Raw genomic sequence first — 16,543 nt, 5'->3', positions numbered from 1 at the left:
ATTCACGTTCTGTGTGAAGGTACTGAAGGACAACAATGTGGTGGTGGAGACCAAAAACAGAGGTAAAAGAGAGAGAATGTTGGACTGATGGAAATAAACTAACAGAGGCACCGACATGTCTAGAAACAGATGAAACAGAAACACATACACACATATTCACCATATTGATACAACTGTTTATCAAAGAGAGTCACAGGATGCAGACGGGTCCTTTCGTCAAAGTGGAAGCAGCTGTTAGTGCAGATGGTTCATTCAGTGTGAACTGGACTTCAATAACCTCGCGAGTGATTTCTATTTCTAACTCTTTAATGAAGCTTTTCTCACTTTTGTCCTCGAGTTTTTGTTTGAAGACTTGAATTCGGTGAGTTATGACGCTCACTTTTCATTATTTGTTCCATTGTTTAGACAAAAGATGAATCTAAAGCAGTTCATTCTGATTAAACAATTGCTCAACAGAAAAATAAACATTTTTGATAATTGATAATAGTTAAAGTCATTTTTAGCCACGTCAGCGGGACTATGGGATGGATTGTTATAACTTTGGTGAACCTCTGACTATTTTAAATTGTCAAATTCTTTGTTTTATGACAAAATACCTGCAGAACCGTCGCCATCATTTCTGCAACCGGTGAATGGAAGTTACTATATTTAGAAATGCGGAGGAGTGACGTAGAGACGCCGTATACGTCTCTGGTAGAGACCTGTCAATCACCGTGTAGCCCCGCCCTAAAGCATCCCCTGCTTTATGGTCTGTTTGACTCTAAATGGACCATAATGTACTAAATGAACATCATGCTGTATTGAAGAAGACTTGAAACTAGAGATTGAGACCATAAACTCATGTTTACAATGTTTACTGAGGTAATAAATCCGTTCCTAGCACATGGACCAGCATTAAAACAGGAAGTCATGGGTAAAGTAGTAAAGCCCGCCTCTTGTTCGATTTGATTGGCTGCCATCGTTAAAGCGTGACATTGACGAGTTGTGTGACTCGGTGCCTTCGTACTGAAAAAGTTACAAATATTTTTAATAGTATGAGCGTCTGCTGTTATTTTAGTTTTATTTTACGTGACAATAAACAGAATATCTCTGAGGTTTTGGGCTGTTGGTGAACTATTTTCACTATTTTCAGACTTTTTATAGAACAAACAAGCGATTAATCGATAGTGTAAATAACCGTTAATTGCAGACCGAGACTAATCATCAGATTAATTGATTAAAAACCCTCCGGTCCCGTTTAAATCAAGTGATATCGATGAGAAACTGTGACAGTTTGTCCTCCAAAGAGAACTTTGGTTTGTTTCTATATTAAGTGTTCAGGTTCACGTTCTTCATGCAGCAGCAGAGTGGAGCTCGTTGAGCTTCTGGCTGTGATCAAACCAGCTGCTGGATGTTTAGCAACAACACCGCGGGGAACATATCGATTTTATAAGTTCTCTGCTCTCGTTTGCAGCAAATGGGGTCCGACGTATGCGATGAAATTGATTTCTTGTCTTCTTTCTGGTCCATTTGGCCACGCTGTGTAGCAGCAGGGAAAACCAAGCATATATATATATATATATATACATATATATATATATATACATATATACATATATATATATATATATACACAGGCATCCATATCCTCGTCCTACTTTTACTGTTGGATAATCATGCTCATACTTTTGGAACTACAGTTACTATAATCTGGGGTCGAGGTCCGCTGCGGGTTCGTTTTTTTTAACCCAATATATTTGTTTACATTTTGATATGCAGAATCAGCTCTTAGTTGCTCCTGTTGGCAGTAAACTGTCACTGGATGTCTTTGATACTGAAGAAGACTTAAAAACGTGAGGATTCTCAGGCAGCTTCTGCAGTTATATCAGCCGAAATAGCTACGCAATGATGCAGATTTGTAAAAAGTCTGAATTCATGTTTTGTTAGTTCTCTCAACATGACGACAAACAAACAACTTTTAAAACGCTTGTTTTCTGAATGGAGTCTGGATTGATCGGTGCTAAGCTAAGCTAACTCTGTAGCAGCTCCATCAACACTCAAAATAACGTCACCTAGGAGTGAATGCGGCATTTTGTTAACCTTACAATCAGGACAAAATGTCCACGTCTACACAAGAGATATAAAAAGATCTGATTAACATGTTGGCATGATCTCGTTCCTGCTCTTCAGAGGATGAACCCTCTTGATTTGAATTATCTCCTGACCTTTGACCCATGATTTCCTCTTTCACATTAATAATATTATTATTATTAAGTGGTCATTAATTGTCATCTCACCCGATGAAGCCACACAGTTCACCAGACTCATTTACTTCCATTAAATGTGACGTCTGTGGGCTAAAAAGGAAACCACTGACTCCAGTAATGGACTTCCATTGTTACCCTCATTGTCCTCAGGCCTCTCTGGTCCCTCCTCTAATGAATCAAGACATCTTCCTCCTCCTCCTCTTCCTCCTTCCCCCTGATTTACCCCTGATGTCACCCATCCCCCGAGGCACTGATGGCGCGTCCTTGTTCTTCTTTGTTGTTTCTCTCTCTTTCAGTATTTAAAGGCAAAGACTCATCTTGTGTTTGAAGGAAGTAGCTCATATTATATTAAAAGGAGTATTTTCTCACTCACATCTATTTATAATATAGAGAAACAGAAACTATATATATATATATATATATATATATATATATATATATATATATATATATATATATATAAACAGCCTGTGGATGTGAATTGAATTAATAAGAACAAATTACCTGTTAGTTCTCAGTTTTCTTTTTATCCGACAGCTTTTCTTGTGTTGTTGTAACTGTTGCCGAGGTGACTTTATGTGTTGGATGTCTTTCAGAAGTTTGGAAAGACTTACCGCAGACTGACGTGTGAATGTCCTCTGCAGATCCCCGGGGCGGCGATGGACCGAGTCAGCCTGCTGTGGCGCCTGAGGCGTCGGGCTCGCCGCGGCGTCCTGTGCATGGCCTTCTTCTGCATCTCCATGGCTCTGCTCTACGCCATCTGTGCCGAGAACAGCGTGCCCGTCACCGACGCCATCTTCGGGGTCCGGGCGCGAACCCGGGCTCAGCCTCGCACGCACTCCGTCGTCAAGGTCTGTCGACCGCCATCCCAGAATCACACTGACAGTTAAAGCAGAGTAGGACATGAGGCTTATTACTGACAGAAGGACGACTCAACGTTTAAAGATGACGATGACGTTTCAGACCGCTGTAGGTTGAAAGATGTTGTAAAACAACTAAACCCGCAAACCACTTATTTCAGCTGAAAACCAACGTGTATTTAGTAGTGTTTCCGATGGATTCAGGTCCTAATCTTGACATTTTAGTGCAAAGTATTTGATTTATTTGACAGTGTTATTAATATGCATAGTGACTGACCTCTACTGGTTGAAACCCGGCTATTGCAATTACCCGACTAGCAATTAGCTAGCATACAGCATATCAAAGTCTTGCATGTAAACTCAAATTCACAAATGTTTATAAAAGTTATGACTGTATTTTGTCACCGTAACAATCCCTTTACAGCACTCTTACTTAACCATAATCATAACAACAGTCAGCATGATAGCTATTAGCAATAAGCTGTTTGAAATGCTAACTGCTATCATGAACAGTTAAGAGTCCGCCTACATGGTGAAGAAACGTAGACCAAGCCCAGTAGTTCATGCAGTGCTTCTTATATTCTTAAAGTGTAGCATTAAAGCATGGTGGAATCAGCGAGCTAGCTCATGAATTAGCCAGCCGCTAAATGAGTAAAACTGTAACAAACATAATGCTTCATTCACACTCTTGTCGCAGCGTAACAGTCGTTAATACCGATTACCCAGATTTTGTAATTTTCCTCGTTTATCTGTAAATATGTTTTGACTCACCCAGGTGCTGAGAGGCGGAGCTAAGCCGATGTACGTGGACCCCCAGAAGCTCCCGGGGGTCGTCCCAGGTGACCCTCGCCGTCCGATCCCCGTCCTCTCCTCTCCGAACCACACCCACGAAGCCGGGGACTCGACGACGAAGAGGAAGCCCAGAGAGCGGGACCACCCCGGGTTCTTCGCCCGACTGCTGCCGCGCCCCTTCACGCGCGCGTTGGAGACCCTGTTCGGAGGCCGGCGGAGGGGCGAGATGAGCGGCAGAGTCGGGGAGGCCGAGTTCTTCGGGCCTCACGGGCTTTTGGGAGAGGTGTGGGACGACGAGATGTCCAGCAGCATGCTGGGAAGCAGACTGAGGAAGGTGGTGCAGAACTATCAGGTGAGACTGAATTCTAAATATTATAACTTTACTGTCTTATACTTTTATTTTGTCCCTGATTGTCTTCTGCGTCTCTGGTTGTTCCCATCAGTCGATGAATAAGTACGGGGTGGAGTTCTCCGGTCCTGGCGGTGTGTCCAGCAGACCCAAGCTGAGCGGCCCGAAGCTCCTCTGCCAGCTGAAGGACAACATCGAGGTCGCTACCTTGACCCCTGACCTCGAGCCCTTCTCCTCGCTGCCCTGGGCCGCACAGCTGCCAACGAAGCCGCTGACCTCTGACCTCGGGCCGTACAGGAGCTGCGCCGTGGTGTCGTCCGCAGGGTCGCTCCGCTACTCCGGACTCGGCAAAGAGATAGGTGTGATGTTTTTTCCGTCATTATCATGTTAAAGAACTCAAGAAATCCTTTAAACTAAACCTGAACATCACTTTAACAACATGCCCCGTTTCTACTCTACATGTTATTACCGTTATTAAATTACAGACTCTCACGACGCAGTGTTGCGCTTCAACGCCGCGCCAACCACCGGCTACGAGAAGGATGTCGGTTCTAAAACCACGATCCGCCTCATCAACTCACAGGTGAACACAAAGATGTGTTTTTATCTCACAGCACAGCGCTCGGACTTTGTTTTCCACCAAAACACAATAAAACTAAATGTTGATTTCTATCCCTTAGTTTGAGGAGATCCTGGTTTGTTTTTCAAAGTTTGCATGAATGTTGTATTTTGGATGGAGGTTAGCTTAGCACACATATGATAACAGTTATAATATGATAATATGTCTTACATTGTTCTACTCACGATTTATTGAATTGTTATACATCTATAATATGTCAGAAAATTGTGAATTCTCTCGCCATGTTTTCTTTTCACTCTCAACTATCACAAGCAAACAAAAACAACAGTTCCGTGGTTTAAAACTCCAGAAGCTTCTCTCTGTGTAAACTTATATAACAGACCTCTCTACAAGTCATAGCAATTAGTTATAAATAATAATAATTTTAGGCAAATTCTGCAGGTGTTACGACTTCTATTAAAGAATAACTTGTCATGATTTGTGTTCCTAAGGCTTCTTAATAAAACAAAAGAGGATTTATTAAGCTTAATTTATGTAATGAGAGATGAGTCAAGTGCGTGCTACAGATGTGGATGTAATGTATTTTGTTTTTAAACTATTTGTTTCCTCGTCTTACAGGTGATGGCGTCTGATGACCATCGTTTCCTGTCCAGCTCTCTGTACAGCTCAGGTGCGCTGGTGGCCTGGGACCCCGCCCCCTTTTCCGCTGACCTCACTCAGGTGACGTTTACACACGAGTTAGAGAGTTCGAACCTTTTATCGCTGTTACTGAACGACCTTTTTTGACTAATTTAGCAGTATGTGTCCCCCCCCCTCTGCAGTGGTACAACAGGACCGACTACCCCATCTTCACCCAGTACCAGAGGTACAGGAGGCTTCATCCTATGCAGCCTTTCTACATCCTGCACCCCCGCTTTGAGTGGCAGGTCTGGCAACGAATACAGGACAACATGGCTGAGCCCATCCAGAAGAACCCGCCCTCCTCTGGCCTGCTGGGTATGTACAACGTCAACACTGTCATTGAAACACATGAGAGGACAGTAAAGATACACGTCAGAGGACAGTAAAGATACACGTCAAAGGACAGTGAAGATACACGTGGAAGGACAGTAAAGATACACGTGGAAGGACAGTAAAGATACACGTCAAAGGACAGTAAAGATACACGTGAAAGGACAGTAAAGATACACGTGAAAGGACAGTAAAGATACACGTGGAAGGACAGTAAAGATACACGTGAAAGGACAGTAAAGATACACGTGAAAGGACAGTAAAGATACACGTGAAAGGACAGTAAAGATACACGTGGAAGGACAGTAAAGATACACGTCAAAGGACAGTAAAGATACACGTGAAAGGACAGTAAAGATACACGTGAAAGGACAGTAAAGATACACGTGGAAGGACAGTAAAGATACACGTCAAAGGACAGTAAAGATACACGTGAAAGGACAGTAAAGATACACGTGAAAGGACAGTAAAGATACACGTGGAAGGACAGTAAAGATACACGTGAAAGGACAGTAAAGATACACGTCAAAGGACAGTAAAGATACACGTGAAAGGAAAGTAAAGATACACGTCAAAGGACAGTAAAGATACACGTGAAAGGACAGTAAAGATACACGTGAAAGGACAGTAAAGATACACGTCAAAGGACAGTAAAGATACACGTGAAAGGACAGTAAAGATACACGTCAAAGGACAGTAAACATACACGTGGAAGGACAGTAAAGATACACGTGAAAGGACAGTAAATATACACGTCAAAGGACAGTAAAGATACACGTGAAAGGACAGTAAACATACACGTGGAAGGACAGTAAAGATACACGTGAAAGGACAGTAAAGATACACGTGGAAGGACAGTAAAGATACACGTGAAAGGAAAGTAAAGATACACGTCAAAGGACAGTAAAGATACACGTGAAAGGAAAGTAAACATACACGTGGAAGGACAGTAAAGATACACGTGAAAGGAAAGTAAAGATACACGTCAAAGGACAGTAAAGATACACGTGAAAGGAAAGTAAAGATACACGTGAAAGGACAGTAAACATACACGTGGAAGGACAGTAAAGATACACGTGAAAGGAAAGTAAAGATACACGTCAAAGGACAGTAAAGATACACGTGAAAGGAAAGTAAAGATACACGTCAAAGGACAGTAAAGATACACGTGAAAGGACAGTAAAGATACACGTGGAAGGACAGTAAAGATACACGTGAAAGGAAAGTAAAGATACACGTGAAAGGAAAGTAAAGATATACGTGAAAGGACAGTAAAGATACACGTCAAAGGACAGTAAAGATACACGTGAAAGGACAGTAAACATACACGTCAAAGGACAGTAAAGATACACGTGAAAGGACAGTAAAGATACACGTCAAAGGACAGTAAAGAAACACGTTAAAGGACAGTAAAGATACACGTCAAAGGACAGTAAAGAAACACGTTAAAGGACAGTAAAGAAACACGTTAAAGGACAGTAAAGATACACGTCAAAGGACAGTAAAGAAACACGTTAAAGGACAGTAAAGATACACGTCAAAGGACAGTAAAGATACACGTGAAAGGACAGTAAAGAAACACGTTAAAGGACAGTAAAGATACACGTCAAAGGACAGTAAAGAAACACGTTAAAGGACAGTAAAGAAACACGTTCAAGGACAGTAAAGAAACACGTGGAAGGACAGTAAAGATACACGTGAAAGGACAGTAAACATACACGTGGAAGGACAGTAAAGATACACGTGAAAGGAAAGTAAAGATACACGTGAAAGGAAAGTAAAGATATACGTGAAAGGACAGTAAAGATACACGTCAAAGGACAGTAAAGATACACGTCAAAGGACAGTAAACATACACGTCAAAGGACAGTAAAGATACACGTGAAAGGACAGTAAAGATACACGTGAAAGGACAGTAAAGAAACACGTTAAAGGACAGTAAAGATACACGTCAAAGGACAGTAAAGAAACACGTTAAAGGACAGTAAAGAAACACGTTAAAGGACAGTAAAGATACACGTCAAAGGACAGTAAAGAAACACGTTAAAGGACAGTAAAGATACACGTCAAAGGACAGTAAAGATACACGTGAAAGGACAGTAAAGAAACACGTTAAAGGACAGTAAAGATACACGTGAAAGGACAGTAAAGAAACACGTTAAAGGACAGTAAAGAAACACGTTCAAGGACAGTAAAGAAACACGTTAAAGGACAGTAAAGATACATGTCAAAGGACAGTAAAGATACACGTTAAAGGACAGTAAAGAAACACGTTCAAGGACAGTAAAGAAACACGTTAAAGGACAGTAAAGATACACGTCAAAGGACAGTAAAGAAACACGTCAAAGGACAGTAAAGATGCACGTCAAAGGACAGTAAAGAAACACATTAAAGGACAGTAAAGAAACACGTTAAAGTACAGTAAAGAAACACATTAAAGGACAGTAAAGAAACACGTTAAAGTACAGTAAAGAAACACGTTAAAGTACAGTAAAGAAACACGTTAAAGTACAGTAAAGAAACACATTAAAGGACAGTAAAGAAACACGTTAAAGTACAGTAAAGAAACACGTTAAAGTACAGTAAAGAAACACATTAAAGGACAGTAAAGAAACACGTTAAAGTACAGTAAAGAAACACGTTAAAGTACAGTAAAGAAACACATTAAAGGACAGTAAAGAAACACGTTAAAGTACAGTAAAGAAACACATTAAAGGACAGTAAAGAAACACGTTAAAGTACAGTAAAGAAACACGTTAAAGGATGGTTTGTATTAACATTATAAACCCGCTTCCCTCTCCCTCGTGTCCCGCTCAGGAACCGTCCTGATGATGTCAATGTGCGAGGTGGTGCACGTCTACGAGTTCCTGCCGTCCCGGAGGAAGACGGAGCTCTGCCATTACTACCAGCGCTTCTACGACGCCGCCTGCACGCTCGGCGCCTACCACCCGCTGCTGTACGAGAAGAACCTGGTCAAACGGATGAACCAGGGGCCCGACCGCGACATCTACACCCACGGACGCGTCACGCTGCCTGGGTTCGGAAAGCTGAACTGCACCCAGGCTGCTGGAGGTTCAACCAACCACTGACTGGGAAACATGGAAGCAGTGTAGCTTATAGACACACACACACACACACACACACACACACACACACACACACACACACACACACACACACACACACACTAACAGACACACAAAGCAGAACCCTGCATAAAGACACGTAAACAAGAGAACAGATGCATGAACACTTTATTCACACTGCCGAAACAACAGGAACGCTGTGCCACTCACTATAAATATTACATGTTGTTACTATAGGCTGTAAACACACACACACACGCACACACACACACACACACACACAGGAGTCCAATCAACTGATAGATGTGCCTGCTGTTCACACATACATATACTTATGAGGACATGCCACAGATAATCCCTGTTCATCACTGAAAGCAACCCTTAAAAAAGGACCATAACGCTGTTTTTAAAGGTTCACTTTTAAGAAAAAATTAATTAAGATTTTTCATCGCGTACTATCACGTTTTAGACATAAATCTGCTCCTGCACACTGTCGACTCTTAAAATAAATGTATGGAATAGCTTAATTTCTATATTTTCCTTATTGTGGAGCTCTTAAATATGTGTAAACATGTGAATCCAGACAGCTTTGTTCTATATCGCTAACCTACGACACACAGACTCTGTTCTAGATCTCATCCGACTCTGGAGAACACAAGAGAACCAGAGGGTTTCACTAAAGAATGACGGACTGCACCTTTAAGAAACCTGCTGATGAATGTCTCTAAATGACACACACACACACACACACACACACCTCGCTGAATCTATTTATTAAAGATAAATGCTACCTGCGGACGACTTCTATCCATACAGTGATCCAACAATCCAGTAAAAACAACAGACAAACTAAAGTTTTGTACCCACGTTGTCAAACCTGTAACGAGCTGTTCCTAATAGTCTTTTTTTATAATTCTTATATCGTGTATATATTAATGCAATAACACTCAGGAGGACGGTCTTCAATGTGATTCTGTGACTCAGCCATGTGAAGCAGAACTAGAGTTTTATCTCTATAAAATAATCCATATTCACAAACCTGCTAACGTAGCTGCTAGCTTGGAATTTATGTCTGGTGGAACATCAAAAGAATGTCGGTACTTCTTTTGTATTGTTTTTTATTAGATACTATATATATATATCATGCCATTCATGACTACATACATTGTCACCCAGAGAAGAATGACACCACTTTCACATCTCTATGCTAAATCTGTAGCTGGAGCCAGAGGGGGGAGAATTAGCTTAGCTTAGCATAACGACTGGAAGCAGGTGGAAAGAGCTAGCCTGGCTCTCTCCAAAAGGTAAAAAGAAACGCTGGCACGATTTTCATGAAACTTGGTGGAAGGGTGCAGCACAGGAAAAGGAAGAACCGTTTACATTTTGGAGAGGGTCCGAGTCACGTAGCGGATACACAAAGTATTTTTTACTGAAGTACTTAAGTGTCCTTCTAGTAAACACATCATATCTGTTTTGTTTTATCATGTGCTGCTAGCGGCTCCCAGGCTTTATGCTATATTAAGATTATCTAATAATAGCCAATGAGACATTCCTCTTTGGGTACGGCTAAAAATAGTTTGGGAACGATGTTGATGCCAGTTGTGCTTCCGTTGGTTTCCACTGAATCTTTCCACTGGATTTGTTTTTTCCCCTCTGGCTCAGAGGCTCAGATCTCATGAGGACTAGTCATATAAACTAGCAGCTATAAGCTAGTAAGCTAGCATGTTTACCTGCAGAGAACACGAGTGCTATGGTCATACGTTAATGACAAAAATTAACTCATTTCTCCTCATATTTTCTGTTCTGAAAAAACGTTTTCAGGAAGTAGAACTCCAGTCTGCTCACACTTGTATTTTTCAGTATCACAGTTAAGATCGGCCTCGAGGGTTTTATGACTTCTTCTACTCTATTATTACCAAACGCATGTGTAGCAACAGGAGAAAACACTCTACGTCTCTGATCAACAGAGAGAGGATCAGCATGGCACGGAGTCTGCTGTTATCCCATAATAAGCCCCATAATTCCTTTACTAAACGTGATGTAAAACATTTCATATTGTTGTTAGCATCATCGCGTGTGAGCGAGCTCATTAGCATGCAAACAACGACAACGATCCTGTGTGACGCTCCTTACAGATCGGATGTTATGTGTCTCAAATATCAGATTATCAACTACCTAACAGTCCCAGGTTGAGCACATGTCAAAATGTTTTGGTAATATGATTAATTGTACAACGCCTCAGATTCAGCCTAAAATGCTGGATCGGGTTGTATTTTTTTTGCCTGATAATGTGACATTATGAACAACAAATCTGTGTTGAAATCAGCAGGATGAGAGCTCGTTAACGTTTACGTTAGCTGTTAGCATTATAATGCGTTCAAGCTCCATTCAGTTCAAATGAGTATTGGGGCAAAAGGTAAATTATAACTTTATCATGATGTTTTCCAATGTTTAGTTTCTGGCGAGAAACTTGAATAAATCCAGTTTTTTGAAGATGTTTTCACATATAAAATAGTTATTTAAGAGGTAATTACGTGTTTAACTTTCTTTGTCTTTAAGCACTGGTATTGGATCGGTACAAGAAGAAAAATAAAATAGCTTGTTTACAATAGATTCTGAAATAAGGGTTTAAAATTGGTCCTAAAGTTACAATCCATTTGTTTTTTTACCATGTCAAACAGTTTCTGACACCATTTATATCCACGATTTCAACTGCTACATCCGTTAAATGTATTTGCATCAATTTACATACATTAACACCTTTATAAGTTTACTTTTTACTCCTAAATAAAGATGTTTGATCAAATGACCACAAACCTGGGACCAGGTAGTGTTAATCCAGATTGTAGATAGACCATATTGGCCCAAATATACGGACAAATATACGACAGATTTTGAGACGAAGCCTTTTCCAGCAGCTGTTTTTTTGCCTCAAAGAGCCACAAACATGACTGTAGGCTCTCAGCGAAGTTCAGATGTTTAGATATTTGGGTCAATATGTCCGATGTTTCCAGTTTCACTTCAGTCTGAAGCAAGAAATGGCTCCGCTGTTGTTTTTATAATCATTTCAGTTTCATGTTTTTAACTAGAACTTTGTTTATTCAGGAGATAAACACTTGAATAATTGATGTCATTGCATTTCAGAAGAAAACTAGGAGAATATTTTTCTCTCTATGCAGTTCTACTCTTCTTGTCTCAACTCCTGCTCGCTAATTTCATGTGAAACATTTTAACGTTTTTTATTTTTAGCTAACAGATTTTTCTCTACTTTGCCTTCATTTGTTTGCTTTCTGAGCGTTTTGGTTGTTAAGTTGTTGACTGTGTTTTATGTGGTTGATTGAACAAATATGTTTTCATATTTCCTTAAAAACGTACAACTGACTTTTAAAACCATTTCATATTATTAAGAAATTATCAGTTTTTTTAGGGCAATACCATCAGATTTCCTTCTAATTATTCAGTTGTGAAACATCAAGAACTTAAGTGTAAATGCCAAAAGTAGTTCGCTGGTCCAATGACATTTTCTGCAGACATTCATGGTCCTCAGGGGATGAACTGTAATACATTTCTCTTTGGTTCAAGGCCAAATACCTGCAGAATTGATGAGATTCCCATCAGCCTCAACTGTACTTTGCTTTTACTGCTAGTTAGCATGCTAACAGGCTAAATGACGACGATCATGCTACCTGCTAAATAAATCTGCATGTTAGCATCACTGTTGTGACGTTAGCGTTTAGCTAGCATGCCTGCAGACTCTTTTAGTCTTGTTTTCTGGTGTAAGTACTTTTCTAAAGCCTGATTAGCCAGTTTAACCAGTGATGACAGGAAGCTTTATTTTGAAAAGGATCACCTGTGATTTAACGTCCCCACTGCCTGAACGCTACATTTCACATTCATCCAGACTTTAGAACAAAGGTCATGCTCCCTCTCTGGTTTCATAACGGCATATTTTTAACCCTGCATGCATTAGATTCCAGAACCGATGCTGTAACAGTCAAAGCTTCTGTTGGATTATTATTATGCTGAATGTTGTATTTTGAGGATTCCTCATTGTATTACAAAAGTAAACTGTTACCTTGTTTGGTTATTGACTTTATGTTCCAGGTGTTTTGTCTGTGTGTGAGCAGGAAGTTGTGACAATCACACAATCAAAATATATGTCATTTAAAACTTAAAAACTGAGGACATTGGTGAATAAAGATCCGACAACAAGAAGGCTCCGGAAACCATCCTTGGAGAGTGTACGGAATATAGATTGTAAATATGGAAGATACAACTACACAAGATTTAAGATACATAAAACAAATAATAATACAAAAATAAAAATGAGCTAAACTTGTGTATATATATATATATATGTTTCAGGAAGTCCAAATGTACCCAAATATAATACACATCTACAGTAAAAACAATAAATTCTCCCCGTCGGGGAATCGAACCCCGGTCTTCCGCGTGACAGGCGGAGATACTGTCCACTATACTAACGAGGAGGGATACATGTTGAAACATGGGTTCCATTTTTAATACATGTGTCGTATCCTATTGGGGGGCAGAGTACACCCTGGACAGGTTTCCAGGCCAGAGGTCTTCAACAGGGGGTCCGCGGCCCCTAGGTGGTCCGCGAAGGTACTGCAGGGGGTCCGCGATTTCTTTTTTTTTTTTCTTTCAAACATGAATCTGTCCATTATTTTAATAGTTCAGTATTGTATGCAAGATAACGGGTCATTTTCGTTTCCACGTTTATGTTTAAAATAAAAACGGCAATTTGCACATCTTGTATGATGATTGTCATGCAATTGACAGACAATGTTGATATTGGCATTGGTATCAGCTGACAAGGTATGTTTATAAATGGCAGTGGCACGGCCCCCCTACTCACTGTACCTTGCACATGTTTAAAATAAAAACATGAATATATGAACCTGTGTATTATTTGAATAGCTTAGTATTGAATGCACAATAAAGAAGTATGTTTATACATGGCACTAGGCCCAGTTTAATATAAAACACAATTTTATACAATATATATAGTCGGGGGTCCCTGCTCCATCTCTCTATCAGTTTGTGGGTCCTTGGCCTAAAAAACGTTGAAGACCCCTGTTCTAGGCTATCGAAGGGCTTAAATCAGTGGTCCCCAACCACCGGGCTGCAGACCGGTACCGGGCCGTGGATCATTTGGTACTGGGCCGCACAGAAAGAATAAATATTATATTATTTCCGTTTTATTGATTATCAGAGTCTGAAAGAAGTTTTATTTTGAAAAATGACCGGATTCTCTCGCAATTCCATCCGCCTGTGGCTCTTGACATGTCAAGATGCTTGTCTCGGTCACGTGACCTCAAAAATTAAGCCCGCAAACTAGCGAAAATGAGTAAATAACTTTTGGAGAGCTTCTTTGCAAAGGGGGAAAGGCCACTAAGGAGACAGACAAATAGCCTACAACTTCCAAGACAATGAAAGCTTCATTTAACAGACAATATCAGGAGTCTAATTAAATATCAGGAGTAATTCTGACGCGCCAAACCTGCTCTGCATAATATGTGGCGACAGAGGAAAATCAGCTGCTGGAGATTGTAAATGACGGTGGCCTTGAAAGTATGTTTGAGACAACAACTCTGCTGGTGTTTGGATTAAAATCAAGGCTGAATATCCTGAGATCGCCACTAAAGCACTGAAAACTCTGCTTCCATTTCACACATCCTCTTTGTGAAGCGGGATGTTCTGCAGTGACGGCAATCAAAACCAAATTAAGAAGTAGACTGGACATAAGGAACAGACTTCGGGTGTCATTGTCTCCCATTACCCCCAGATGGGACCGTCTCGTTGCAGAGAAACAAGCTCAGGGCTCCACTGATTCAGCGTTATTGTGAGTTGTACTTATTTATGCATTTTATATTTGTTTTCATGCCGATCGTATAATTTTATTTCGTCGTGTTTTTCCGCGACACCTTGAAGGCCGGTCCGTGAAAATATTGTCTTACATGAAACCGGTCCGTGGTGCAAAAAAGTTTGGGGACCACTGGATTAAATGATACAATGCACAACTAAAGGGTGAAAGATAAATCGATTTAAATTAATTTGTATGTCTTCACAGCATCCAGTTTTGTGTAAGTATGCAACACGTGGGACACATGTCTAAGAATACAGACTCACAAGTCCACATAAACAAATCAAATAAATACATTGCCCAAACATTTAGTTTTTTTCACATTATAAGTAAACATACATTTGGCATTGGCAGAGAAGATTTGGCAAATTTTTCATGGGCGCAACCCACATACTCAGCTGTGCTGCTCATCCCACAAATGCATGTTCCTTACAAATGGGGCACCGTTTGAAAGGTAAATAAACAGGCTTTTCAACGGTATACAATTGATTGCCAAGAAGCATTGTTACAATGGAGAAATAATCTACCAAACACTAATTTCAGAACTTTTTGTTCGATGTTTAGTTAAAAATGTACTAAATTTGGGTATATATGTTTTATAAAGTCCAAATGTCGTATAATTTAAGCGGTTAATGCATAAATATATTACGCATCTAGAGAAAAAACAATAAATTCTCCCCGTCGGGGAATCGAACCCCGGTCTTCCGCGTGACAGGCGGAGATACTGTCCACTATACTAACGAGGAGGGACACATGTCAACATATAGGTTCCATTTTTAATACATGTCTCAGTCATATAGCTATAGCTCTATCTATAACTATAACTATATCTGTCTACTGTAAAAACATACAAAAATGTGTACATGTATTAAAAATGGAACCCATGTTTCAATTTGGACTTTCTGAAACATATATACACAAATGTAACACATTTTTAACTACTTTTAAGTCGAGAGAGAGAGAGAGAGAGAGAGAAGAAGGCAATCTATTTGTGTTATATTGTCTTCTGCAGGAATGTATTTTCCTTTGTTTAATGGTATAATTTTCACGGTTTCTGTTTAGTCATTGCACCTCATGCACCTGTTTATTTTGTCCACCAGATGTCGCTGTTGTGCCTATTGTACTTTAGTTTTCATGGTTTTAAAATGAATTCTGGTTATAAGTGTGTGATTAAAAACACTTACCTTCAGCTCTCTGTGGAGTCGGTGGTTGCAGTGATGGTTAACAAGAACATCGTCTGTTCCTCTGACACTGTACACAATATTAAAAACGTTTATTAAACAATGTACAATTGACATGTTACAGAAACAATGTAATTTACACTTTAGCATCTAGACTGTAATCATATGTTCTAAAACTGCACTCTACTAGTCTTCTGCAATTATTTTGAGAAGGTTCACGTGATACTGTTAGTTATTTAATTAAACCGACTTTAAATGATTTATAACATTTATGATGGACACCTAGATGCAGTTAAAATAATACACAAGTGAAACTGTGACAGTCCCAGAGGAAGGGGCACAAGTCTATTTATAGTTGTTAGAGCTTTACAGACGAGCTCCGAGTTTTTGTCAAGAACAATGTGTACCACCAGCGTTTAAAACTGATGTTTTCTGTCGGATATGACAGATGTGTTACCAGTAATGTTAAGATTTAAAGATTTCTGTCTGTGTATATACTGTTTTATTACTCATTTATAATACTTGTTTTTTACTACGTCTCTTTGCTGTAA

General features: G+C 39.9%; 1 protein-coding gene and 2 non-coding genes across 4 annotated transcripts in view; 1 reads left to right on the top strand and 2 right to left on the bottom strand.

Moving 5' to 3' along the window:
- st6gal1 (ST6 beta-galactosamide alpha-2,6-sialyltranferase 1) overlaps positions 1-13,020 on the top strand; it is an 18,422-nt gene extending 5,402 nt beyond the window's left edge. Inside the window, exons 3-9 of one of the 2 annotated variants that reach the window (XM_076101869.1) lie at positions 2,891-3,097; positions 3,882-4,250; positions 4,342-4,606; positions 4,733-4,830; positions 5,446-5,547; positions 5,649-5,823; positions 8,656-13,020. In XM_076101869.1, coding sequence (XP_075957984.1) covers positions 2,891-3,097; positions 3,882-4,250; positions 4,342-4,606; positions 4,733-4,830; positions 5,446-5,547; positions 5,649-5,823; positions 8,656-8,927 — 1,488 coding nt within the window. In that variant the 3' untranslated portion in view covers positions 8,928-13,020. Of the gene's footprint in view, positions 1-2,842; positions 3,098-3,881; positions 4,251-4,341; positions 4,607-4,732; positions 4,831-5,445; positions 5,548-5,648; positions 5,824-8,655 lie in introns of both variants that reach the window. The other variant, XM_076101867.1, reaches the window with a different exon arrangement.
- A 322-nt stretch (positions 13,021-13,342) lies between these two features.
- Positions 13,343-13,414, bottom strand: trnad-guc (transfer RNA aspartic acid (anticodon GUC)). The gene has a single exon. It is a non-coding gene; the product is annotated as a tRNA-Asp (tRNA).
- Positions 13,415-15,485: 2,071 nt separating this feature from the next.
- Positions 15,486-15,557, bottom strand: trnad-guc (transfer RNA aspartic acid (anticodon GUC)). Its single transcript has one exon. It is a non-coding gene; the product is annotated as a tRNA-Asp (tRNA).
- Positions 15,558-16,543: the final 986 nt, after the last annotated feature.

The sequence above is a fragment of the Anarhichas minor genome, unplaced genomic scaffold (genome assembly GCF_050575085.1).
Source record: "Anarhichas minor isolate MPS153535 unplaced genomic scaffold, ASM5057508v1 ptg000027l, whole genome shotgun sequence".
Lineage (NCBI taxonomy): Eukaryota > Metazoa > Chordata > Actinopteri > Perciformes > Anarhichadidae > Anarhichas > Anarhichas minor.
The sequence above is the reverse complement of the archived record's forward strand: the minus strand, read 5'-3'. Positions and strand labels throughout refer to the sequence as shown.